The 26363-nt window shown below is 42.2% G+C and overlaps 1 protein-coding gene across 1 annotated transcript; it reads right to left on the bottom strand.

The window, feature by feature from the left end:
* Positions 1 to 221: 221 nt before the first annotated feature.
* Positions 222 to 26174, bottom strand: Psma5 (proteasome 20S subunit alpha 5). The gene is made up of 9 exons (XM_004659044.3): positions 26031 to 26174; positions 20749 to 20815; positions 15960 to 16086; positions 13037 to 13104; positions 11678 to 11785; positions 11421 to 11479; positions 8852 to 8954; positions 6891 to 6977; positions 222 to 453 (listed from the first exon to the last, which is right to left on the bottom strand). Exons 1-9 carry the CDS (start codon positions 26057 to 26059, stop codon positions 376 to 378), a joined length of 726 nt encoding a protein of 241 aa, XP_004659101.1. The 5' UTR covers positions 26060 to 26174; the 3' UTR covers positions 222 to 375.
* Between the last annotated feature and the right edge of the window lie 189 nt (positions 26175 to 26363).

Genomic DNA, 26363 nt, shown 5'->3' with positions numbered 1-26363 from the left:
TATGCTTGAGACAGTACAAGACTGGAGTTGTATTAACATCTACTAACCACTGGGAGGAGCAGGACTAGTTTGAATTCCTTTTCCAACTTCAAAGGATTCATGGCTAGAGTTGACTGAGTTGCAGAGAACCACTAAAATAATTTTAGAACAGACACACTCAGGGATATTAATACCACTACCTTTTGTGCCTGCTAATGTAAGCATCTTAAATAAAAGACAAATACTTTAAATCTTCTTTATTTCGGAACTGCTGTTATGTACAGACATCATAAAAAAATGCACATATGCTGGAGATATTCCAAGAGTTGGAAATAAAATTTAAGGGCAAGTAGGAGAACTGAATTATCCCAGAGAAGTTCTGAGAGTCACTCCTCCTTAAATGTCCTTGATAACCTCTTCAAGTTCTTCCTTTGTGAACATGTGGAAATTCTGACCAGGCTGCACTGTGGCTAGCTGCAAAGAAACAGAAAGAGGTTAATCTGGGCTGGGTTCTCTGCCGACGGCCTTTGCTTGGTCAAAGTGCTGGCGACGCAGCTGTTCATCAGGAGCTAAGGGATCTGCTGTCCCCAGGATGTCCACCCTTTCCAGGGAGCAAGCTCCCTAAAATAGCTCTGCCTCCAAAATAAAAATTCTTATTAGCCAATTTGTCTATTTTGAGGTTAGCCCATAACAAAACAGTTAAACAAATGCTTGGCATATCACTGACTTAAAAAAAAAACCTGTATTTTTATGGATTTATTTTTTTGTGAGCAGAGACAGATAAAGACAGTGAGAAGGAGGTGGGGGAGTGTCAGGGCTTCTAGCTACTGAAAATGAACTATAGATGCATGTGCCACCATGTGCATCTGGCTTATATAGGTACCAGGGAATCGAACCTGGGTCCTTACACTTCAAGGCAAGCACCTTAATTGATAAGGCCTCTCTCCAGCCCCATCACTGACTTAAAATTTTCTTTATTTGCAAGGAGAGAGAGAAGAAAGACAAAGAGAATGGAACGCTAGGGTCTCCAGCTGCTGCAAACGGACTCCAGATGCATACATAATTTGTGCATCTGGCTTTACGTGGGTACTGGGGAATCAAACTTGGGTTGTTGAGCTTTACAGGCAAGTACCCTGGAGTGCCCATACTCACTCACTCACTCACACTCTCTTTCTCAAATCATTTTTTTTCCCAAGTACCTTTAACTGCTGAACCATCTCCCCAGCCCCACTGTTGTTACTTCAATAAAAATCACAAGCACGAGGCAGGTGTGGTGGTGCACACCTTTACTCCCAGCACTTGGGAGGCAGAGGTAAGAGGATTGCTATGAGTTTGAGGCCACCCAGAGACTACATAGTGAATTGACTCTACCTCAACCAACCAGTAAAAATAAAACAAAACTAAACTCACAAAAGCAGCAAGAAAAGTACATGCAGTCAGTACATTTTTCTGTTAAGATTCTTCTAGAGGGAGGGCTAATCAGAATCTAAGAGGACATAAATAAAACATATGGAAACCTACTTTTTTGGACAATGGAACACTTAGGAGCTGTAGATTGTTGCTAGAAAAGTTTCAGTTTCAGGGATGGGATACCTTCCAGTGAACTGTTGGCCAGGGAGGTCCCTGGTGTCCCCAAAACATTACAGGCCATTGCCGAGGCCCTTGGTTTCCCATTGGGAATAGATGGCAAGACCCTATTGCTGAAGACTCCACATACTTGGGCTGTAAAGCCACTGAGAAATCCTGCTGGAACTGAGCTGATAACCTCCTCCGTGTAGACCAGCTGACAGAAAGCTGGAAAAAGCCATTCTGCATGCAGTTCAATGGGAGAGAGAAACCACCAGTGAAGATACTCAACAGGGGCCACTGCAAGTCTTAAATTTTGCCAGCCAGGCCAAATGAGCCAATGGGTGCAATAGTGGCACATCTGTCATGGTGGAAACCAACTGCCCTCTAATTGGACTGGAGGCCTGCTCCATGGGAAGGAATATATCCCTGATACTGAAAAATTAAAATGGGTAGTCATGAGCCCTAGGGGTGTAACATCTGCTGCTGTCTGGCTAAATGTATATACTATGCTTATCAAACTGCCCAGTAAGCCCTTCTCTTGATGTTCATACCCTTATATTAATGCTACTCTCACTTTTGGTAGAGAATCTTCTCTGTTCAGATGGCAGTGACCTTGGGATGACTCAGAAGGCATCATGATGCTGAGAAGAAGTGACAGGAGTGCTCAGTACTGCAATATCTCTATCACACCTTCCAAGGCTCAGGGTCTATTGCGGAAGAGGTGGTGGAAAGAATGCACGAGCCAAAGGAAAGGTAGGACTCCTTACAACATGCTCACCCCAGACACAAAATGGCCTGGATATCCATGACCTCACAGTGCCTGACACTACCTACACAAGACCATCGTAATAGGAGGAAAAGATGATGACATCAAAATAAGAGAGACTGAATGAGATGGGGAGGGGATATGATGGAGAATGGAGTTTCAAAGGGGAAAGGGGCGGGAGGGAGGGTACTGCCATGTTTTTTGCTTTTTTTTTTATAATCATGGAAGTTGTTAATATAAAAAAATTTTGAAGAAAAGAAAAATCTACAGGGCTAGAGAGATGGCTTAGTAGTTAAGGTGCTTGCCAGTGAAGCTTAAGGACCCAGGTTCGATTTCCCAGAACCCATATAAGCCAGATACACAAGGTGGCACATGTCTGGAGTTTGTTTGCAGTGACTAGAGGCCCTGGTATGCCCATTCTCTCCCTCCCCCTACCCTCTCTCTCTCTCTCATAATGAAAATAAATAAAAATGAAATGAATTTTTTAATAAAAAAAAGAAAGAGCTGGAGGGATGGGTAGTGGTTAAGGAGTTTGCCTGCAAAGCCAAAGGACCTATGATTCCCCAGGACCCACATTAGCCAGATGCAAAGGGGGCACACACATCTGGAGTTCATCTGCACTGGCTAGAGGCACTGGCCCACCCATTCTCTTTCTCTCCATTTCTTTCTGTCAAATAAATAAAAAATAAAATATTTTAACAAAGAGAGAAAGAGGGCTAGAGACATGGCTTAGCAGTTAAGGCACTTCCCTGTGAAGCGTAAGGACCCAGGTTCGATTCCCTAGTACCTATATAAGCCAGATGCACAAGGTGGCATATGTGTCTGGAGTTCATTTCCAGTAGCTGGAGACCTTGGCACACCCATCCTCTTTCTATCTGCCCCCTCTCCAATAAATAAAGAATGGATGAAAAAGAAAAAAAAAAGACTGACTGGCCAATCCAGGGCCAATATAGCTAGAAATTTTTTTTGAAAAATATTTTATTTACTTACAGAATTTTTACTGCAAATGAACTCCAGACACATATGCCACCTTGTGCATCTGGCTAATGTGGGTCCTGGGGAATTGAGCCTTGAACCAGAGTCTTTAGGCTTCATAGGCAAGCACTTAACCACTAACTCATCTCTCCAGCGACCCCCCCCCCCCTTTCTTTTGAGGCAAGGTCTCATTCTAGCCCAGGCTGACCTGGAACTCACTGTGTAGTCCCAGGTTGGCCTTGAACTCACAGTGATGCTCCTGCTGGGATTAAAGTCGTGTGCCATAGGGACAGCAGGACCTCCTGCCACTGAATGAACTCCAGACACATATGCCACATTGTGCATCTGGCTTTACATGGGTTCAAGCAAGCACCTTTAATTACTGAGTTATCTCCCCAGGCCAGTATAGTTAGAAATTTTATAGAGTGCTATCTCTGCTTAATCACAAAATCTCAAGTTTTGGGGCAATCAATGAAGTAGTTTATATTTGTCTCAAAAATTTTTGTGCTTATTTTAAAATTTTATTTTTATTTATTTATTTGACAGAGGAAGGGAGAGAGAGAGAGAACGGTGCACCAGGGCCTCTAGCCACTGCAAACAAACTCCAGATGCATGTGCCACCTTGTGCATCTGTCTAACATGAGTCCTGGGGTATCTAACCTAGGTCCTTTGGCTTTGCAGGCCTTAGTTGTTAAGCCCTCCCTCCAGTCCTTTGTGCTTATTTTAAATGTTATTTCTTCATTTGGTCTTTCTTATTTTAAAGTTATACACACAAAGACTTTTTTTGTGATATGTTTTTTGAGGTAGGGTTTTGCTGTAGCCCAGGCTGACCTGGAATTCACTATGTAGTCTCAGGGTGGCCTCGAACACATGGTGATCCTCCTACCTCTGCCTCCCAAGTGCTTGGATTAATGGCATGCACCACCATGCCCGGCTACAAAAAGACATTTTAAAATGCAATTACTTTGAAAGTTGCCAGATGAAATTAGCATAATCTAGTTACATGATATTTACTATTCTCTTTCATCCATACATATAAGATTCAGGAAGACTACTGTATATGTTTAGACATCTGACAAGCTGGTCCAGGAAAAGACTAAAATAAATGTCCTCTTCTCAGAGCCTGGGGTCTAGTGGTGTCTCCCAAAAGATATATCCAACTACTTGAAATGTCAGAATTCCAAACATATTTGCAATATTTATTAAATAATGTACTCAGGTGTACACAGCTTATGAGTTCTATTGCAAGGGTACTTAATACAGTATTTTGTACTTCTCTTAAGTCTATCTTTACTTGACTGATTACAGTGAGGACAGCAAAATAACATCAATAAGAGAGGAGTTGAGAGCCTACAGGTTTTTTTTTTGGCCAGGTCACTCATGTCTCAGGCTAATCGTCCCAAAAGATTACAGGGCTAAAAAGTGAAATCCAGCAAACTCTGAAGAGAACAGTCCTAAAGAACCAGGATGCAAACGAACATTAATAGGATCTGAACAAAGTACTGCCTTCAGGAAGTTACTCATCCTGAGGTGACTAAAAATAACCTGTCATACATTTGCATAATGATAAATGTATTTACATAATGAATAAGATTCTTTTTATCTTCCTTTCCTTTCTTAAAATTTCTGAGGCAGGCAGATAAAAGTTTTCTTTCATTTATTCATTCCATCAATAATTAATTGGTATACAGCTGTACCAGAGACTAGGAATCCAAAGATGAAGAAAGTCCTGTCTTACTTACTAAGGCTTTCAAGGTCACCTCAATATTATAATAGTTCTAAGTATATGTAAAGGAGAGGTCTGGAGTCCAGGAAGAGGAAACTCTTGAGATGTATATTAACTGGGCAGACAGTGAAGGAGGGGAATGGCAGGCTGAATGTGCAACTACATATAAACATAGTAAGTGGCTCAGATCCAATCTAGTGTATGACAGCAGTTATATGTACAGAACCTGAGCCGGGCATGGTGGCACCTATCTGTAATTCCAAGCACTAGGGAGGCTGGGGCAGAAAGATAGTGAATTAAGATTACACAAAAAATCCCAGGATAGTCTGGGATAATAAGCAAGACCCTATCTCAAAATGAAAATAAAACAGCCTCTCCTACCCCCCCACAAAAAACCCCAAAACCCTAAAATCCAACCCGTTGGCACTTTTCTACACACTAGAAGTAGGGATGGAGAGTGTCAACAACAAGAAAACAAGTGGCAGTCTCATGGAGACAAAGAGCCCAAGTACGCAGTCATGACCAGGGAATGAACAAGGAGATGCTGAATACAGCTTGTATGGAAGACTGGGCAACAGAGGTTGAAGAGCTGGCTGGCGGGAATTCCTCCCAGCAATAAAAATCAACACAATGCAACAACATGGGCGCTGCAAAGTCAGGTGGGGTCCGAGTAAGATGCAAAGGAGGACACCTCATGACCCTGCTTATCTGAACTTCAAGAACATAAACCAACATTACAGGGGAACCACTAGTGGGAGTGTGTATACCTGAGAAGCTTTTTAGGAGAGTAGAGATGTTCCATATCGATTGTGGTGGCAGACACGGGTTATACAGCTGTCAAAATTCACTAAACATGTATTTAAATGGATGCAAAGTACTATATATATGTAAATTATGCTTCAACAAAGCTGACAGGTGGTTTCTTTTTTGTTGTTTGTTTTTGTTTTTCAAGGCTGGATCTTGCTCTAGCCCAGACTGACCTGGAATTCACTATGTAGTCTCAGGGTGGCCTCAAACTCAGAGCAATCCATCTACTTCCGCCTCCCAAGTGCTGGGATTAAAATAAGTGTCTTTTGTTTATTTTGGTTTTTTGAGTTAGAGTCTCACTCTATCCCAGGCTGACCTGGATTTCATGTAGTCTCAGGGTGGCCTCAAACTCCTACCTCTGCCTCCCAAGAGCTGGGATTAAAGGCATGCACCCCCACACCCGGCTTCTTTGTTCTTTTTTTGAGGCAGGGTCCTGTCTGGTATGGAACTTGCTATATAGAGCAGGTTAATCTCAAACTTCATCAGCCCTCCCATCTTGGCATCATGAGGGCTAGAATTACATGTTGCTACTATGGCTGGTGTGTATTATTTGTGTGCTTGCTTTCTTCGGGTGGGGATCTTGCTATGTAGCCCAGAGTGGCCTGAAGCTGGAGATCATCTTGCCTCGGCCTCCTAAGAACTGGAATTACAGAAATATATCACCATAGCTAGCTTTTTTTTTTTGGTCTGGGGAGGGGGGTTGGGAGAAGTTAAAGACACAACTTTAACATTTTCCTTTTCTCAGAAGCAGCAGCTAAGGGGAAAGGGCACCAAAGTAATGGTGATCAGAATCACCGGCATTCAGAACTGTACACCTAAACATCTGCTTCTTTAGCGGCACCTTCTGCTGGCACTAACTACAAAACACCAGCTACCTCTCACTGTCCACCCCATCACTCCCTTTTCCTTTTAAATACAATGAAGTCTGGCCTTGGCTATCACCACTTTAAGTTGTTTATTACCTAAGCCCTATCAATAACCTGAAAACTGAGCATTTAAAATATGATCTTTTGTCTATTCAGTCTTCAGCAATGAGTCATAATACCTGCAAAAGCAAACAACAATTACCTCTATGTTAGTTGCATTCAGCTTCTCTTCCATTACTTGTTTGAGGATGATGAGTGAAGACTTGATGGCTTCTTTCAGTGTCATAGACTTGAAACAAGAAGGCGAGATGAGCCATTAATGTACACAATTTCTCCTGCGAAACTTTCCCCTTTATCTCTCTGAAGAGATGACCAAACAATATTAATAAACCTTATGTATTGATTTGTATAGTATAGTGGTAGGTAGAATGTATTTATTCATAGAAAAAAAACAGCCTTACTATGAACCAGTAATTTTCATATAGTAAATGACCTTTATAAAAAATATTTATTTGAAGCCAGTTGTGGTGATGCAGGGCTTTAATCCCAGCACTCAAGGGGCAGAAGTAGGAGGAACACTGTGAGTTTAAGGCCAGCCTGAGACTATATAGTGAATTCCAAGTCAACCTGAACTAGAGTGAGACCCTACCTTGAAAAACCAAACAATAAAATAACATAGGTTTATCTGAGGAGGGAAGAGAGAGAAAATGGGCACGCCAAGGCCTCTTGCTGTGCAAACAAATTCCAGACACATGCGCCACTTTGGGCATCTGGTTTTACGTGGGTACTACCAGTCATCTTTCATAGTGTACTATGGCTGCTCTGGAGGGTCCAAGATACACCCATACAAGATCACAACCCATACATATATACATACATATATATATCCACATACACATATATAAATATTATAAATATATAAATAAATATATAAATATTTCTTTTTTGTAAGAGTGGGGGAGGGAAGGAAGGAGAGAGAGAGAATATGAATTGGTGCACCAGGGCCTCTAGCCACTGCAAATGAACTCTAGGTGTATGCACCACTTTGTGCATCTGGCTTTACATGGATTCTGGGGAATCAAACCTGTGTCATTAGTTGCAAGCAAAATGCCTTAACCATTGAGCAATCTCTCCATCCTAAAAATATTTTCTTCTTCTTCTTCTTTTTTTTTTTTGAGGTAGGGTCTCACTCTAACTCAGGCTGACCTGAAAGTTATTATATATAGTCTCACAGTGGTCTCAAACTCATGGTAATCCTCCTACCTCTGCCTCCTGAGTGCTCAGACTAAAGGCGTGCACCACCATGCCTGGCTCACAATCACAATAAATGTAGCATGGGTCCTAACTGCCTACTGACCAGCTTCTATCCCATCTTTAGCAGCTAAAGGCTCAGATGATTACTGGCATTTTTAGCAATACTGTTTAAGATAAGCCATGTACATCTTTCAAAGACAAATTATTGCATACTTGGTAGATTCCAGTATAATGCAAACCTAACATGCATGCACTAGGAAACCTAGAGGAGAGAAGGGAAAGAAGGAGAAGGGAGCAATCTCAATGGTCTGGAACCAAACCCAAAGTGCCTCTGAAGTATGCTTGGGTTAGGTGTGCTGTGCGCAAATATCCCTGAATGATACACATGGCAGCCTTAAGCCTCAGCCATGAATGATTTAAAACCAAATCTTTCCACAAAGCAAGTGCTAAGTGCTCACTTGCTTCAATAGCTAAAGTAAAAAAAACTGCTAAGGGAAGCTGTGAGGATAGCTGTGAGGTATGTTACTAAACACCTATCAATGCAATATGAATGGGTTTTGAAACACAGACTCAAGGCTTGTAGCTCCGTGGTAGAGCATCTGTTAGTATGCTTGAAGTCCTGGGTTCAACAACAGTATGAAACAATGAAAATGACAAACTATTAATACCATATATAAAAAGAACAAATCTATAGTGGTAAACATGGTTGCAGATAGGAGGGAAGACAGATAACTGATGAAATTTTTGAAGGAGTAAAGGAAGTGTGTATCTTGTTTCAGGTTGTAATTCTAAGGGGGTATATAATTGTCAAAACTTAGAACTAAATTCTCCAGGTCTGTACATTTTACTATACGTAAGATATATGTTGACCTAAAGAATGACAGTAAAGTTGGGATAATGCTTAATTACCTTGTGGTAAACTTCTTGCAAGGAGCTCTGGGCACCCTCTGAAGCAGAGCCGATTGCTCGGGCATCACACTGTACAAAGGTCCCAGATGGGTCCATATGAAACCTGCAACCCCCACCCCACCAGAGAAAAGGGTTAAAATTTTGAATTTTTATGTAACAAATGCCTCATTAAAAAAAAGTATAAATGCTTTGCCCTGCAGCCAGGAAATGTCAATGAGACATTGAGGCACAGATCCAAAAGAGGAAACAGATCTTTTAAGAAGTGTTTAAAAGCCGGGAGAGGTGGTGCACACCTTTAATCTCAGTACTTAGGAGACAGAGGTAGTAGGATTGCTGTGAGTGTGAGTTCAAGGCCACCCTGAGCTAGTGAGACCCTACCTCAAAAAACAAAAAAATTAAACAAAAAAGTCTTTAATGGGATGGGCAGGGTGGCACATTCGTTTTCTTTTTATTAGGCATGTGTGGGCCTCCAGTCACTACAAACAAACTGCAGATGCACGCACCACTATGTGCGTCTGCCTTTACATGGGTACTAGGGAACAGAACTCAGGTCATTATGCTTTGCAGGCAAGTGCCTTAACTGTCATCTCTCCAGCCCCAATTAGTTGTTCAGAAAAGTGTTTTTCTTTTTTTTTGGTTTTGGTTTTTTTGAAACAAGGTCTCACTCTAGGCCAGGCTGACCTGGAACTCACTCTGTAGTCCCAAGCTGGCTTGAACCCATGGCAACCCTCCTCCCACTGCTTCCTGAATGTTGGGATCAAAGATGTGCACCATCATGCCCAGCTTTGCACACACCTGTAATCCCAGCACTTGCCAAGCAGTGGTGGGGCGGAGAGGAAAATCACTGAGAGGCTGAGGTAAGAGGATCACTGTCAGCTCCAGGCCAGCCAGAGCTAGAGTGAGATGGCTTAGCAATTGAAGTGTTTGCCTGCAAAGCCTAAGGACCCATGTTCTACCCTCCAGGTCCCTCGTAAGCCAGATGCACAAGGTGACACCAGTGCACAAGGCTGCACATGCACACAAGATGATACGCGTGTCCGGAGGTTCTGGTGCTCCAATTCTCTCTCATAAAAATAAACAGATAAATAAATAAATAAGCTGGGCGTGGTGGCGCACGCCTTTAATCCCAGCACTCGGGAGGCAGAGGTAGGAGGACCGCTGTGAGTTCAAGGCCACCCTGACACAACATAGTGAATTCCAGGTCAGCCTGAGCTAGGGTGAAACACTACCATGAAAAACCAAAAATAAATAAATAAATAAAATAAGATTTAAAAATAATAAAGTTTTTAATGGGGCTGGAGAGAAAGCTTAGTGGTTAAAAACACTTGCTTGCAAAGCCTGATGGCCTGCTTTCGATTCCCTAGGACCCACATAGAACCAGATGCACAAAGTGGCAAATGCACCTGGAGTTCACATGCAGTGGCAGGGGGCCCTGGAATGTCCATACTCACTCACTCACCCACTCACTCTCTCTCTCTTTTTTTAAAATATTTTTTTTAATTTTTAAAAAATTATTTATTTATTTATTTGAGAGCGACAGACACAGAGAAAAAGACAGATAGAGGGAGAGAGAGAGAGAATGGGCATGCCAGGGCTTCCAGCCTCTGCAAACGAACTCCAGAGGTGTGCGCCCCCTTGTGCATCTGGCTAATGTGGGACCTGGGGAACCGAGCCTCGAACCGGGGTCCTTAGATTTCACAGGCAAGCGCTTAACCGCTAAGCCATCTCTCCAGCCCTCACTCACTCACTCTTTATATGCTTCTATGTCTCTCTCAAATAAACGAAATATAAATACATGAATTATTATTTTTAGTGTTTAATAGTGATACATGTACATGTATGTAAATGTCATTTGTGAAACTCATTTCTCTGTATGCTAACCAAAAAATTTATTTAAAAAAAAAGAAGGCTGGGGAAATGGCTTAGCAGTTAAGGCGTTTGCCTGCAAAGCCTAAGGACCCTGGTTCAATTTCCCAGGAGCCATATAAGCCAGATGCACAAGAGGCACGTGTGTCTGGAATTCATTTGCGGTGGTTGGAGGCCCTGGAATGCCCATATTCTCTCTGCCTCCCTCTCTTTCAAATAAATAAATATAATATTTTTTAAAGAGAAGGCAAAAGGGAAGGAAAAAGAAGGGGTAAGGGGGAAGGAAGGAAATGAAAAAGAAAAAAAGAGTTACAAAAAGTATTACCTTCCTTAGGAATTTAGAAGTATAGCACAGTATATACAACTGTGGCGCTTATATCTGTCTAAGTTACCATCTGAGAATGAAGAACAAATCACTCTCCCAAAGCAGAACTCTGAAACTCATCCTGACTATAGTAACAAGGTTACTGTTTTTTTTTCAGGATTAGCACTGGATCCAATAGGGGAGTTCTTCATGCATCCTAAGATTCTACAGGTATAAATAGCATAGAATCACTGAACTTAAGGCTAAAAGCCCTACTTTTTTCAAACTCTATAGTAACTTTCTCAGTTGACTTAAACTACTAGTCTGCACCCAAAATTAAAATAACCACCACCCCTTCTGCTGAGAGCAGGAAAATCAAATTGGCAAAATGGTACTCACAGCTGGGGGCCTTTCTCATCCACTCCTCCAAATAACAGAGCTACTCCAAATGGACGAGACTGGAACCAAAAAGAAGAGGTGTTATGAGCAATGGCTATGAACAAGGGGAACTGAGGGATGGAGAAAGATGTGCCTTCTCCTTAAAAAATATTACACTTATTTGAGAGAGAGGGAGGCAGAGAGGGAAAGACAGCGAGAGAATGGGCCTGCCAGGGCCTCCAGCACAGCAAGCACACTTGACACAGCACCATACTCACCATGGCACCTGGATCTGCATCTTCCTCTCCGAACTGCAGAGCCAGGTTGGACACAGCCTGGGTCACACTCTCCACCGTCATAGTCTCATTATAGGTGAACCAATGGTTCTACAATAGCAAAGAATGGTACTTCTCTTGAAAAAAAAAGCATTAAAGCAGTCTATCACCTCACCACACTCATCCTTTCCAACTGTAACTAGAAACTAAAAGGATAAGTGTTCTTTTTTTTTTTTCTTTTGTTTTTGAACCAGGGTCTCACTTCATAGCAGAGGCTTGTTTAGAACTCATGATGTAGCCTAGGAAGACTCAAAACTTGTGATCCTCCTGCCTCAGCCTCCTGAGTACCAGGATTATAGGTGCAAGCTACCACATCCAGCTCAAGGGTCCTCTTCCTGATTAACACAAGCCACCAAGTATTTGGCACCATATGAGAAGAGAAGTAATAGCTAAGCACTGTGGCACAGCAACCAAGAGGCTGAGCCAGGAGTTCAAGGCCGGCCTGGGCTGTATATTCAAGGACCACATTTCAAAAGAAGGGGGCAGGATCTGGGGAGATGGGAGACCAGTGGGAGAGAGACTCCCCCCCCCAACCCCACACACAAGTAAGCTCTGGAAATAAGGCTAGGCTACATAGTTATTTCATTGAAAAACAGGGCTAACTCCTAAGGGTCAAATACTAAATTTAGTCTTCTCACAAAGTGACTATTAGTAACTAAGTATCATTTTCCCTTAAAGAACCTATCTTAGCCTACTGGTGTTTATGTTAAATTATTTATTCTTACTTAAGTATTGAGAGCAGGTTTTAAAATAAGTGCAAAAATGTTTATCCTGGTTTTTTTTTTTTTCTCTTTGCCAGCCCACTCTCCAAACTACAAATACTCAGTTAATAATAAATAAAGATGAAGAAAGAAAAAGAAAAAATCAGCATTCCTAACCAGTATTTGTCACCTGGCACAACTCATTACTTACCAGACCAAAACATTCATAAGCCTGGCAGGAGAAGCAACCAGAGGGCAAATGTCCTTGAACTATGACTACACCCTGGCACAATGCTCCCACAGAAAGTCAATCAGGGAATAGGATGCAATTTAATGCAATGCATGCTTTTGTGTAAGGCAAACCCAGAAAAAACACAAGACTGTTAGTTAGCTCTATTGACCAGCGTTTCCTTAAAGCTACAAAGGTTGAATGGCTAGATCTTCAGTCCCAAGAAGTTACAACTGGGGGCTCTACACAAAACATTCCCAACAGCCATATCTAACCCTGACAGCTACCTACAATATAGCCCAGGCAGCAACATCATCACTAAATACAGAGCTCATGCATAATAGTAACAAGGAGAGAAAATGCTGATTTTACCTGTGTCTCCACTCTGGCTTTATCAATTAAAGTCTTAGCATCAGCAATTAGCCCACTCATGGCACAACCTGTAATGTAAAAGCAACAGTAACCCAGTGGCCAAATCCTTATAGAACGTTTTCATCCACTCAGGCAATACTGAAATTCTCAAGCACAGACATGGCAACCATCTCGTGGCAATACAGGAATGATGACACTGAACCCAATGACACACATGTCCAGGCAGTGAGCAGCAGCCAAACATGAACTTCCACATACTACATCCCTAAGAATCCCTTCAGCAATTTGTGCACACCACGACGCACTTTTGAACTAAACAAACATATGCAGACCCTGGGAAATAATGAAAGCTAATCCCGCTATAGGGTCCTACTGAAGACATCAGAATAGCATCAAAGGCCTTTTCACTTCCTTGCCCCAAACTAACCAATTACTTAATTAGTGAGCAAGTTGGCTGATGGTTCAAGATGCCAAGATTATGGCTGTGACTACTGCTTACATGCCACGATTCAATCTAAATCAACAAGTTTCAGACCTATGGAGTCACATTATGCTTTTAATGCATCTAATTAGATATACCATTTTCTCAACTCATTTCCCTTCCACCCCATCTTCTTCCTTGGCCTTCACAACACATCAAATTCCAAGTTCAGTCAAGCTCTACCTGATGAACCTATCTAGACTAATCCCTTCCTCTTCTTTTTTTTGGCACTGCCTGGGAAGAAGAACTTCAGCGCCTGACTACTGGCAAAATATCTAGACTATTTAAAAGAAATTCTGAACTATTTCCTTTCCTCCAGCTTCAGCACTGTCGGCTTACCTGTAATACTATCATGAGAATGTTTTAAAATTCTTACGGGGTCACACTGCTTCACTACTTAAAACTCTCCCTAACAATGCAAAAAGAGTAAGTTCAAGTCCTTTAGCAGGGTCAAAAAGAAACACCAAAACCCCCTCTCTGACTCCTTAGCTCATCTCTTGCCACAGTTTCCTCCTAATCATACTGAAGCACTATGCCATTAATATGTGCTTCACCTCAACACAGACCTATAAAGTCAAAGGACTCTGTCAAGCAAGCGCCTCTAACCACTGGGTCATCTCCCTCACCCTTTCTTAATACATCTGCTTGAATATACCACTTTCTTAATTCAACCGATTTTCCCTTCTTCCCCATCTTCTTGGCTGTCACAACCAGTCAGTCCAGCATTGGAAATTAAACCGAGGGTCTGATGTATGCTAGGCAAGTGCTCCACCACTGACATACAGCCATTCCCGGCCCTCTTTTTACTTTTTATTTTGAGACAGAGTCTCAGGAAGTGGTCCAGGCTGGCCTGGAATTCATTCTGTAGCTTGGCTGGCCCTGAACTTTCACTCCTCCTGTCCCAGCCCTCCAAGTAGCTGAGATTATCGGCTTGTGCCACTAGATTCAGTAAGCTCATTTCTATTCTTTCTATAGAATGCTTTTCTCTGCTATGCTCAGATACTTGTTTTCCTGGTATATACTTGTATTTCAGAATTAAAGTCAGTTCAAGCATCAGCTTCATGGAGTCCTTTACTGAATGCCACACTGTGATGGTCATATTGTCAACTCACCTGGATTTAGTACCTCTGAGCAGACTGAGGCAACACTTCTGTGGTGTGTCTGGGGGTGGTTCCAAAGGATTACTGAACAGGGAAGATTCACCCTAAATGTGGGTGGCACCAACCCATGGGCTGGGGGCTTGGATGGAATAAAAAGGAAAAAAAGGAGAAAGCTTGGAACTCACTGGCCCACTATGATGCCCTCACCACCATGATGGACTAAACCTGAGTCTGTGAGCCGAATAAATACTTCCTCCTTCCAGTTGTTTCTGTCAGGTAGTTGGTCATAGTAAAACAAGAGTAACTAACACAGCCACTACCACTGACACCGCACAAAACTCATTTTTCTTCCATAAGTCCTCACTATGTTCACAATGTACTATCAGAAGACAAGGACTATGCCTCTTCCTGCAGTGTCCCCGACATCTAGCACAAGGTGTGCTTTCTACTTGCTGGATGAAGTGACTCTGATCTACCTCCAAAGTCAGCTGATTGAGAGACAGTACACACAATGATCTGCATTGTGAAAAATGAAACGTTTCTAATATCTACGAAAGAAAGAATTCTAAGATCTGATAGTTACTATAGCACTTGATTCTTATGCCTTTAAACAATTATTTTTGTAGATGTTTTATTAATCATGTTGACTATATAGGACAAGAAAATTTGGACAGCTAACTAAACCACCATGCTACTAATAAGAACTATTAACCTTGTAATGCTATAGTGTCACAAGCCAGAGCAAGGGAATTACACTAAAGACCAAAGGAAGGAGAGTGAGGGGACAAGGAACACAACAGATCTAAAACAGAGACTGATCTGGTCAGAGTCTAGGATTCTAACTCTCTGATCCTTACTCCAAAGCTCTTTGAGAATTACTATTTTTTAGTGGACACGGTAACCTTCTACATTTGATGATTAGCTCTGATGGCCTCCTATCAAAGTTATAATAACACATCAATGAAGACGCACCCAGCACAAAGAACTAGCATATGATTCAATCATTACATACGTTAAGAATCACATCTGCCAAGGGCTGGGGTGTAGGTCAGTGATAGAGTGCTTGCCTAGCACACTTGAGTCCCTGGCCTCAATTCCACAAAACCACAAAAAGTAAAATAAGACAAAAGAAATTTAAGGACAAAAGGAACTTTTGGTAGTAGGTTAAATATAAATGAATCCTATGAATGTTTCCTACTCCAAATATTACATTGGCCTCCTACGTAGGAAACAACATCTAAAGAGAGATAAGGCATTTACCTCATGAACCTCCTATGGACCATCAGAGAAGATGGATTAATCCGGGCCAGATTCTACAGAGCAGCTTCCCTCTACTACTTACCTATATGAGCATCAATCTCTACAATTTTCTCAATGCTACTAGGCTCCATGAGTGGGGAGGTAATTCTCTTCTCCACTGCTAGGCATACACCTTCTGACGTCTGGATGCCAATGGCTGTGGAACCAAGCTGAAAAAAAGCAAAACAAAAACCAGCTACAGTTACCATGTGTAGGTCAAAGGAACCCGTGGGCAAAGGCAGAAACTTAATCACTCATACCTAGAACACAGAAAACCCAGGAGCACCCCAGTGAGTAACAGACTGCCCTGCCGGCAGCCGATTCTATGCTGCCGAGGTGAGCCCTGGGCTGGGGGTGCAGCACAGTGGGGCGGAGCATTCCCAGAATGTGCAAATGCCTGGGTTCGGTGCCCAGTATCAAGAAAGAAAAAAAGTAAAAAGTCTAGTAAGGTTCTGGAGACATATGAAAGATGATCCACTGTGCAGCAAAGAACAACAGAGAGCTAGAGAAACCCTGCGTCGAATGAGTTACAATGTGGGCGGAAAGGGGTGAGAGTGGGGGACTAGCACAGAGTAGACTAGACTGCCTGTGTAGAATGCACCAGACCCTGCGTGAGGAGAGGACGGGAGAACAAACGAACTTGGCAACTGGCAACTTAAAAGTTTCTATGAAACTACTACCAAACTGAGGGACATGGGCTCTAATATAAGGAATCCCTAAGATCCCGATCCCTAAGATGATCTTTTTTTTTTTTCCTTTGGTTTTCCAAGGTAAGGTCTTGCTCTAGCTCAGGCTGACCTGGAATTCACTTGGTAGTCTCAGGCTGGCCTTGAACTCATGGCGATCTTCCTACCTTTGCCTCCCAAGTGCTGGGATTAAAGGCGTGCGCCACCACACTCAGTTTAAGATGATCTTTTAATTTGTCTTATGGCGCTAAGGATCATCCACCATTCCCTCATGGCTAACAGGCAAATACTCTAATTCTGCAAGAGCACCTTCAAGCCCCCTAGAATAATCCTAGTGTGTAGCTGTAAAGCAGACCCAGACAAACACAGGCCAGACTGACTCAGGTCAGAAGGCTCCACACAATAAAGAATTATTGTAGGATACTTAGCCTGGGCTACATTACATACCATGGTTGATTTCTGGTTGTCAATGTGACAGGAACTAGAATCACCATGGAAACAGCTCTGGTCATACCTGTGAGGGATGTTCTACATTTGATTAGGTGAGGTGGGAGGACCCACTCTAACTGTGGGCAGAACCATCCTGGGTTCCTGGACTGTATAAAAAGGAAAAAGCTAGCTAAACAGCAGCATTCATTGCTCTCTGCTTCCTCACTGTGGACTGGATGTGACCAGCTCTGCTTCATGCTCCAGCCTCCATGCCTTCCTGCCACCAACTATACATAACCTGCAACTCCAAGTCCAGCTCCATAGTTTATTTTTTTAAGGTTTTTTATTGACCACTTCCATAATTATAGACAATAAACCATGGTAATCACCCCCACCTTCCCCTTTACAACTTCACTCTCCATCATACTCCTTCCCCTTCCCAATCAGTCCCTCTTTTATTTTGATGTCTCAGTTTTGCTTTTTTTAAATACTTTTTTTTTTTTTTTTTTTTACAAGCAGAGAGAATGTGCATACCAAGGCCTTTTGTCACTGCAAACAAACTTTGAGCCGTCTTCTCAGTCCCAAGAGATAGTTTTAGAGGTGAGGGCTCACCCTCACTTCTCTAGGCCAGTGTGGGTGGGTAGAGGACGGGAACATGGAAAATGGGGCAGAAATCTTTATCTTCTATAATGAAAGGGTGTGGAAAATGCCTAACAAAGAAATACAAGTCTGTCTTATAGATAGAGTGCTGAATGCCAAGAGCATTATCAGCTAAGTGTTTTTAAAGTGTTGCCTCTGGGAAGCTAAAAATAGATGAGCCAAGCCTAAGGGATTGCTGTTTTCGTTGCATAACTTATAGAACTATTTTACCTGTAAACTCCAGAACTACATGTATATTAGAAAGTAACAGAAACCACTGCCCAGAAAAGTCACAACGGTGGTTCTGTATTTGCTGCATCTTTATCCTTGGCATGATGGTGTGCATTGTACCCAGTGCCTCTCACACGCTAGCCAGGCACTCTACCACTAAGTCACACCCACAGCCCTCTGATTATTCTTATTGCTCCTAAACCCTTATTGAGGACAGGAATGCATGCCTAACTACTTCCCCCCTCCCCAAGACAGGGTCTCAGATTATTCAGGTTGGCGTCAAACTCCCTATGCAGCTAGGAAGCTCTGATTTTCTAATCCCCTGCCTCTACCTCCTGAGTGCTGGAATTACAGGAGTTCTCTACTATGATGCTTGGTTTATGCAGTGCCTCAGACTGAACCAGAGCTTCTTGCATACTAGGCGAGCACTCTATCATCTGAGCTACATCCCCAGCCACCCAAGTTTTCCTAGTAGAGTGATTCTCAACTGGAGATTGAGTTGACTACTGTCAACATTCAACTACATTTAGAGACTTCGGGTTATCAGAAGTGAAAGAGTGCTACTGACATCTAATGGGTAGTGGCTAAACATTTCACAGCACAGGACAACTTTACACAGCAAAGATGCCAACAGTTATTACTATGTAGAGAAAAGTGCTTTTCATACTGTAAAAACAAAGTCTCAGGCTATTAAGTTGGGCCTCTAATTTTCCAATTATCAAAAAAGGGAGTCAATAATATTTCTGAAACAGGTACTTCTATAAAATACATCAGAATTCAAGATTTTTTTAAATCATTTTTTGTTCATTTTTATTTATTTATTTGAGAGTGACAGAGAGAGAGAGAGAGGGAGAGAGACAGATAGAGAATGGGCGTGCCAGGGCTTCCAGCCATTGCAAACGAACTCCAGATGCGTGCACCCCCTTGTGCATCTGGCTAACGTGGGTCCTGGGGAATTGAGCCTCAAACTGGGGTCCTTAGGCTACACAGGCAAGCGCTTAACAGCTAAGCCATCTCTCCAGCCCAAAATTCAAGATTTTAAAAATATTTTTTATTTATTTTGAGAGAGAGAAAGAAGATAGAGAATGTGTGCACCAGGGCCTCCAGGAACATGCACCACCTTATGCAACTGGCTTATGTGTGTACTGGGGAATTGAACCTGGGACCTTTGGTATTGCAGGCAAGCGCCTTAACTGCTAAGCCATCTCTCCAGCCCAGAATTCAAGAATTTTTTTTAATACCAATATTTCCCTCCAGAGATCACAATGTAATTCTTTTTTTATTTTTTGGTGTTAAGTGTGAGAATGTGAGCATGGACACATGCATGCCATGACGCACATGTCAGAGGATGACTTACAGTGTCAGTTCCCACCTTCTACCTTGTTTGAGGCAGGGATCCTCAGTTTTCACTGGCCCATGAGCTTCTAGAGATTCTCCAGTCTCCCTCCTTTCTCATAACAGGTACAATGCTTACACTACAGCATCTGACTTTTCATATGGGTTTTAGGGATATAACTCACTTTCATACTTGTGTAGCAAGTGCCTTATCCATTTAGCTATCTTCCAAGCCCCACAATATTATAATTCTGTTTAAATTTTCTTTCATCCCACCTCAGAAAATATAGGGGAAAGAAGATAAGTGGGGGAACATTTGAACTGAATCTGTACAGCATTTCTTGAACATAACTCACTAACATAGTAAATGATGTCTAGGTGCCTGACATAATAATTTTGACATTCTCCCAGATTTTCACTCTTGATTTTTATTTATTTATTAATTTATTGGAGACAGAGAGGAAGAAGAGAAAGAGAATGGGCACATCGGGGCCTCCGACCACTGCAAACGAACTCCAGATGCAAGTGCCACCATGTGCATCTGACTTATGTGAGACCTGAAGAATCAAACCTGGGTCCTTAGGCTTCACAGGCAACCGCCTTAACTGCTAAGCCGTTTTTCCAGCCCAAACTTTCAGATCTGCCTTATCATTAGCTACTTATAAGATGCCACATGAAGGGCTGGAGATGTAGCTCAGTTGGTAGTATGCCATCTCCCCAGCCCTTTCTGTTAGATTTCTTAATATCTACCAACTGAAAAGCTATTTAGATTATTCCTAATTCAGTATGACATGATAACTAACTTTAGATATAGAGATCTTATTTTCTAATTGTTGACTTACTGGTTAAACTATGTATTTAATTTTGTTACTAGATTATAGGACAAATCTTAGTATCTACTGCAAACTCATAACTTTATCAACAAACTACAGAGATGATCACTTACATGACCTGTGCAATGCAACAAACACAGAAATACAGAGGCTACCTCTAGCCTTTTATGACCTCTTCAAGCCAAGAGCAGTATGTACATAAACATGTCCTTCCATTCCCATTGTACAAACGCTGCTTACAGCCAGGCGTGGTGGTGCACAACTTTAATCCTAGCACTCAGGAGGCTGAGATAGCAGGATCACTTTGAGTTTGAGGTCAGCCTGGGCTACAGAGTAAAATGGGATTGATCAGGAATGGGATTAATACTATTATAAAAATTACAGTTGGCCAGGCGTGGTAGCGCACGCCTTTAATCCCAGCACTTGGGAGGCAGAGGTAGGAGGATCACCGTGAGTTCAAGGCTACCTTGAGACTACAGAGTGAATTCCAGGTCAGCCTGAGCTAGAGTGAGACCCTAACTTGAAAAACCAAAAGACCAAATAACAACAAAAATACTACAGTTGTGTAAAGGATGTAAGAATGTTTTCTACAGGCATGGTAAAACACATTTATTCTAAATGCTCTAACAAAGCATGAGGATGTCATGACATTTCAAAACTATGCTCCGTGCTACTATACCTTGATAGCCTCAATGGCATATTCCACTTGAAATAATCTTCCTTCAGGAGAAAAAGTATTCACGCCCCTAAAATTAAAAAAAATTAAAGTGTCAGAAAAATGAGTCTCATAGATACTGAACTCAAGTTCTTTGACAACTAGCTCAGATGACTGTAAGATGCAAGCTGCCATTACTCTGCCCACCAGCTAACTTACTTGCTTTTTCTTTTCTTTTCTTTTCTTTTCTTTTCTTTTCTTTTCTTTTCTTTTCTTTTCTTTTCTTTTCTTTTCTTTGGTGAGTGTGCGCATATCATTTCTTTTTTGTTATTTTGGGGGGTAGGGGGGAGGGAAGGAGAGAACAGGCATGTCAAGGCCTCCTGCCACTCCAAACAAACTCCAGATGTATGTGCCACTTTGTACGTCTGGCTTTACATGGGTACTGGGGTGCTGAACCTAAACAGACCATCCAGGCCATCAGGCTTTGCAAGCAAGCTCCTTTAACCACTGATCCATCTCTCCAACCCTGCCAACAGTTTCTTAAGGCAATGGTATCTATACAGATATACAGAGAATACTTCAGCCCACTTCCAGGAAGTCTTCCCAAACTGATCTAATAAGAGCAGGTGATTTTTCTGCTTCAATCCTGAATCAACCTGGATAAATCCTGAATCAACCCATCAATTACTTTGCTAAGTTCACAACCCAAAGCTATCAGACTCCCAAGAAAACATATGTTTTATCTTCTTCCCATTATGCGCATGTGATATTATATCTTACTTTTTAGTGAAAGTCAGTCACTGGTACATTTCTCTGCTTGGTATGAAATACTGTTATAATAGACTGGGATCCATGTGGTTACTAAAGCCTATCCTAATTTGTTCACTCAGTATTTATACCAGGTACATGCTGTTCTGCTTTTCTCTCTAAAAATGACCACCTTACCTTGCTCCAGTACTACACAGTATACAATATATACTTCAAAAATATTTGAATCAGGGCTGGAGAGATGGCTTGGCAGTTAAGCACTTGCCTGTGAAGCCTAAGGACACCAGTTCGAGGCTCGATTCTCCAGGATCCATGTTAGCCAGATGCAAAAGGGGGCACCTGGCGCGCCCATTCTCTCTCTCTAACTGCCTCTTTCTCTCTGTCTGTCACTCTCAAATAAAATAAAAATAAAAATAAATATTTGAATCAAACTGGGCATGGCGATGCATGCCTTTAATCCCAGCACTCGGGAGGTAGAGGTAGGAGGATCGCTATAAGTTCAAGGCCACCCTGAGAATATATAGTGAACTCCAAGTCAGCCTGGGCTAGAGTGAGACCCTATCTCAAAAAACCAAACACCAAATATACATACATACATATACATATAGATAGATAGATAGATAGATAGATAGATAAATTGATTTGCATCAATGAATAAAAATGATCGTAGTCCTTGGCTTGTGGAGTCTGGATTTTACAATAGGCTGCATATAGTACAATGTTTTATTTCTTTTCTTTTTGAGACAAGGTCGCATGTAGCCCAGGCTGGCCTCAAATGTTCCATGTAGCTGAAAAATGACCTTGAATTCCTCTTTATATATGGTGTGTGTGCCACAGCACATGTGCGGAGGTCAGAGGGCAACATCAAGTACCCATTCTTACTTTCCACCTTGCTCGAGGGAGAGTCTCTTGTTCACCAGTGTTTGTTAAGCTACGTGGCCCACAAGCTTCTGGTAGATTCTCCTGTCTCTGCCTCCTTTCTAGACACCAGTTCTATAGCATCTGGCTTTACAAGGGTGCTAGAGATCTGAACTCAGGTACGCATGCTGTGTGGCTAGTTCACCGAGCATCTCCCAGCCCAAACCTGACTTTGAGCTCTTGATTCTCCAGCCCCCAACTCTCAAGTGCTAGGACTATAGATATGCTCAGCTTTTGCTATAGTGTTTTCAAATTTTGTTTAACCAGAAGTTTTTTCAACAGGAATTTTACATAAAATTCCCCCAAATAGAATAGCTAATAATAAAATTGGTACTTGCAGAGCATTTACTATATGTCTTGCTTTGTCATAAACTTTTATAATGATTTTAACTCAATCTTCAAAGCCAATCTATGAAACAAAAGTCTAATACAGATACCATTTTATAAATAAGGAGACACTGGAAGGTTTTCCAAAGTCACTCAGCATGAAAGAGGCAGAACTGGCATTAGAATTTAGGAAATCTGGCTGGATGTGGTAGCACACACCTTTAATCCCAGTTCTTGAGAGAAGAGGTAAGAAGATCATTGTGAGTTTGAGGCCAGCCTGGGACTACATAGTGAGTTTCAGGTCAGCCTGGGCTTTAGTGAGACCCTACCTCAAAAAGAAAAAGAAATAAGAAAAGAAAGAGAAGAAAAAGGAAATCTGACTACAAGAGGCCAAGCTTTCTACTATCTATTCCACTGTACTGCCTTTGAGGATTATTCTGCCTGACTTCAGGACGGAGAAAGAATATCACCATTCCAACACCCCATTTGTACCAGCTAGCATCACTGAGGCCATATAAAAGGAAGTTCAGGGCTCTGAGAACAGTTTAAAAAAATCAGTGACAAGAGAAAATCTGGGGTTGAGCTTAGTGATGAGTATTTGCCCAGCATAGGTAAAGCACTGGGTTCAACCTCCAGAACCAGTTGTTTTAAAAAGGACCTGGAGTTGAGGTCTAGTTTCACAAACTACTAGCATTAACTCTCTCAATAAAAGATGGCCCTGCCTTTGTAGCAAGAGAATCCAGTACTGAGTTGCACAGAATATGAATGAATTCTATAAACTATACAACACTGTATGATGGTCATGTTTTCCACCCTAATTTAAAAATTTCATCCTAGTGAGGCATTTCTCCATCCTCCCAAATACAAGCTCTGATCTTCACCCTCTTCTCAAATGTCACTGTCTCCATAGGTCCTTTCATATATGCTAAGTGCCTATGGTTCCTAATTAATCTGCATGTCTGTGAACCATTCCATTTGCATAGCCCATTAACACCTAACATTCAACATTTTCCCATCTGAAATGCAATCTCAAATCTAGTCACCCTGCACAAGTAGCTTCACCTTGTACTGATCCTATAGTTTTATTTTAAAACACTCCAGTTTCCCAAATCCCCCAAGCCAGAAAGTTCTGAATGTGTTTTGACTCATCATGCCTCACCTTCTCCCATATCCTACCATATGTCAAAGTCATACCATTTATATCAGTTCTTCCTCCACAGCAACACTATACTCTCCTTCCCATTCTCAATGCCCTTATTACCTTTTACCTAACTGCTATAATGGCCTCCTACTGTGTTGAACTGCCCTTTCCTCTAATCCAGGCAATTAAATCTCTATGAAACACAAATGTGATTAGGTAACTTCTTAAAACAAAACTTGGCACCAGGCATGGTGTCTCACAACTGTAATTCCAGCATCCTAGCACTCTGAACTAGAAACAGGAGTGATGGCCACATAGTGAGTTCCAGGCTGCCATGGGCAAAAGATGAGACTTTTTCTTAAAAAACAAAAACAAACAAACAAAAGGAACAATTAACAACACACAAGTGCCTACAGACTAAAACCCAAATCCTTGTTAAGAGCTATCCAATGTCTGGCACCATACTATTTTTCCCATCTCTTTCTATTCTCATAACATGCATCAGTATGTGTCAATCAAACTTTTTTCAAACATGCACTATGATTTTCCACTGTTGCTCATTGGTTGATTTTATATTCTCTGACTGAAAACTATTGGCTCTCACTGTATTCACTAAAATCCTACTTTCTCAAAACTGTTTTAAGTATCATCTCCCATGTGATGTTTCCCTGAGCTCCTAATAATGAATGTAATTTTCCTCATCAGAATTTCCTTAATGATGTCAATACATTTGTCTCATGCTACAGTCACTCTTGTAAACAGGTTTTTTATTTATTGGAGAGAGGCAGAGAGAGAACGGGCACGCCAGGGCCTCCAATTACTACAAAGGACTCCAGATGCATGTGCCACCTTGTGCATCTGGCTTTATATGGGTACTGGAGAATCAAACCTCAGTCCTTAGGCTTCACAGGCAAGTGACTTAACCGCTAAGCCATCTCCCCAGCCCTGTAACAGGTTTTACAAGACAACCATGACTTTCTTCACTGCTGTATGACCAGTACTCTGAACAGTGCCTTGTACACAGCAAAGGTTCAAGTACTTTAGTGACACAAGAAAGGGCTGTATTTGAGGCATTCTTGAGACACAGGAACAACATAAAGCAATCAATATATATGGCAAATAAATGACCACAAAATGTAACAAGGCCTTTTTGATGAGGAGCACAACTTTCTCAAAACTCTGTAATCCAAAGATGCAATATCATTTTACTTGATGGAAGAAAAAGATACTGGTTTTAAAACTTCACATATATTTTCAATGAGTCAGCAAATGGATGAAAAAGGAGCAATTCCATTCCAGGTGAATTTTGACAGTCAACATATACTTGTGCGGGTGGGGAAGTAGCTTCTCAAACTGCTTAGTACAAAAACTTTTTTCCTAACTTTTAAACAAATTTAAGAGCTGTGAAAACTGCTCAAAACAGAAACTAAAAGTAAAAAGTGTTTAAAGTATCACTAGTAAAGTTTAGTATGAGCATTTCCAAGAACCGAAAGCTATATATAACACAATCTCACAACCTTGATTTTGGCTTTCAACACGACACCAACATTAACTTGCTTTAAACTGTTTTATTTTTTTAAAGTCAGAAAACCCTTGGTCAAATGAAGTCTGTATGATAATGAAGTTTCTAAGGGACATTCTAAATTCTGATCCCTAATAAAATCAGACTGCAGACAATACATCCGGGCAAAGCTGGAACAACAGCCTTAGCGCTGTTGCAGAAAATGTGCAACCCAGCATGCCTTACTACAAACTCATTCAAGAGTCCAGTGACTTCTTACTCCAGTCACTCGTTTCACTTAGAAACAAAAAGAAAGTCATACTTAGCTTGAAACGATGACAGAAGGAGTGGTGACCCCCCCAACCTTCTCCAGGTTAAAGGGTCGGAGTCCTGAGGCCCTCACCCAGCACAAACCCCAACTTCCCGCTTCCGCACTGAATGAGGACCGGCGGTGACTCAGCTGCAGGGCAAGATCCGGGGATCTGCTCCAGCGTAGCTCGGCAGATGACGCCGGGTGCCTCGGCAGCTACAGAGAGCCCCGGCTCCGACCTGCCTCGGGTTCCCGGGGCGCCCCATGACACTGCAGAACCCAGGCCGCGGCCGGGGCTCGCCCACCCAAATCCAGACCCGGCTTCTTCCCGCCTCACCGACCTGTCGTACTCGGACCGCGTAAGGAACATGCTGAGGACAGGAGGCGGCGGCAGTGGCTACGCGGGCTTTCCGAGGGCCACGGGACTCCGGCAGCACCCTACTCAACCACACCGCCACAGCACCAAGCACCCCGCTCCTGTCTGCGCGTGCGCACGCGACCTCTTTGGCCCGCCCTCCGTGCCTACCTCCTATTGGCTAGCCGCGGTTCTCGCCAAGATGATTGGACCATAGCTCCCCCCCTCCCCGCCACCCCACTACGACTTCCGGTTAAGGTAGGGAAGGCGGGACAGAGGGAGCTCTTCCGCTTTCTCTAGCGGGTGGTTGCTAGGAGCG

Source organism: Jaculus jaculus, chromosome 19 (genome assembly GCF_020740685.1).
Source record: "Jaculus jaculus isolate mJacJac1 chromosome 19, mJacJac1.mat.Y.cur, whole genome shotgun sequence".
Classification (NCBI taxonomy): Eukaryota; Metazoa; Chordata; class Mammalia; order Rodentia; family Dipodidae; genus Jaculus; species Jaculus jaculus.
The sequence above is the reverse complement of the archived record's forward strand: the minus strand, read 5'-3'. Positions and strand labels throughout refer to the sequence as shown.

Coding starts and splice junctions, on each gene's coding strand:
- Psma5 (XM_004659044.3), bottom strand. CDS start 26,059: ATGTTCCTTACGCGGTCCGAGTACGACAG. Junction 6,978..8,851: donor TGCAAGAAGTTTACCACAAG/GTAATTAAGCAT, acceptor TCTTGTTTCAAG/TCTATGACACTGAAAGAAGC. Junction 454..6,890: donor TGAATGCAACTAACATAGAG/GTAATTGTTGTT, acceptor GTTTCTTTGCAG/CTAGCCACAGTGCAGCCTGG.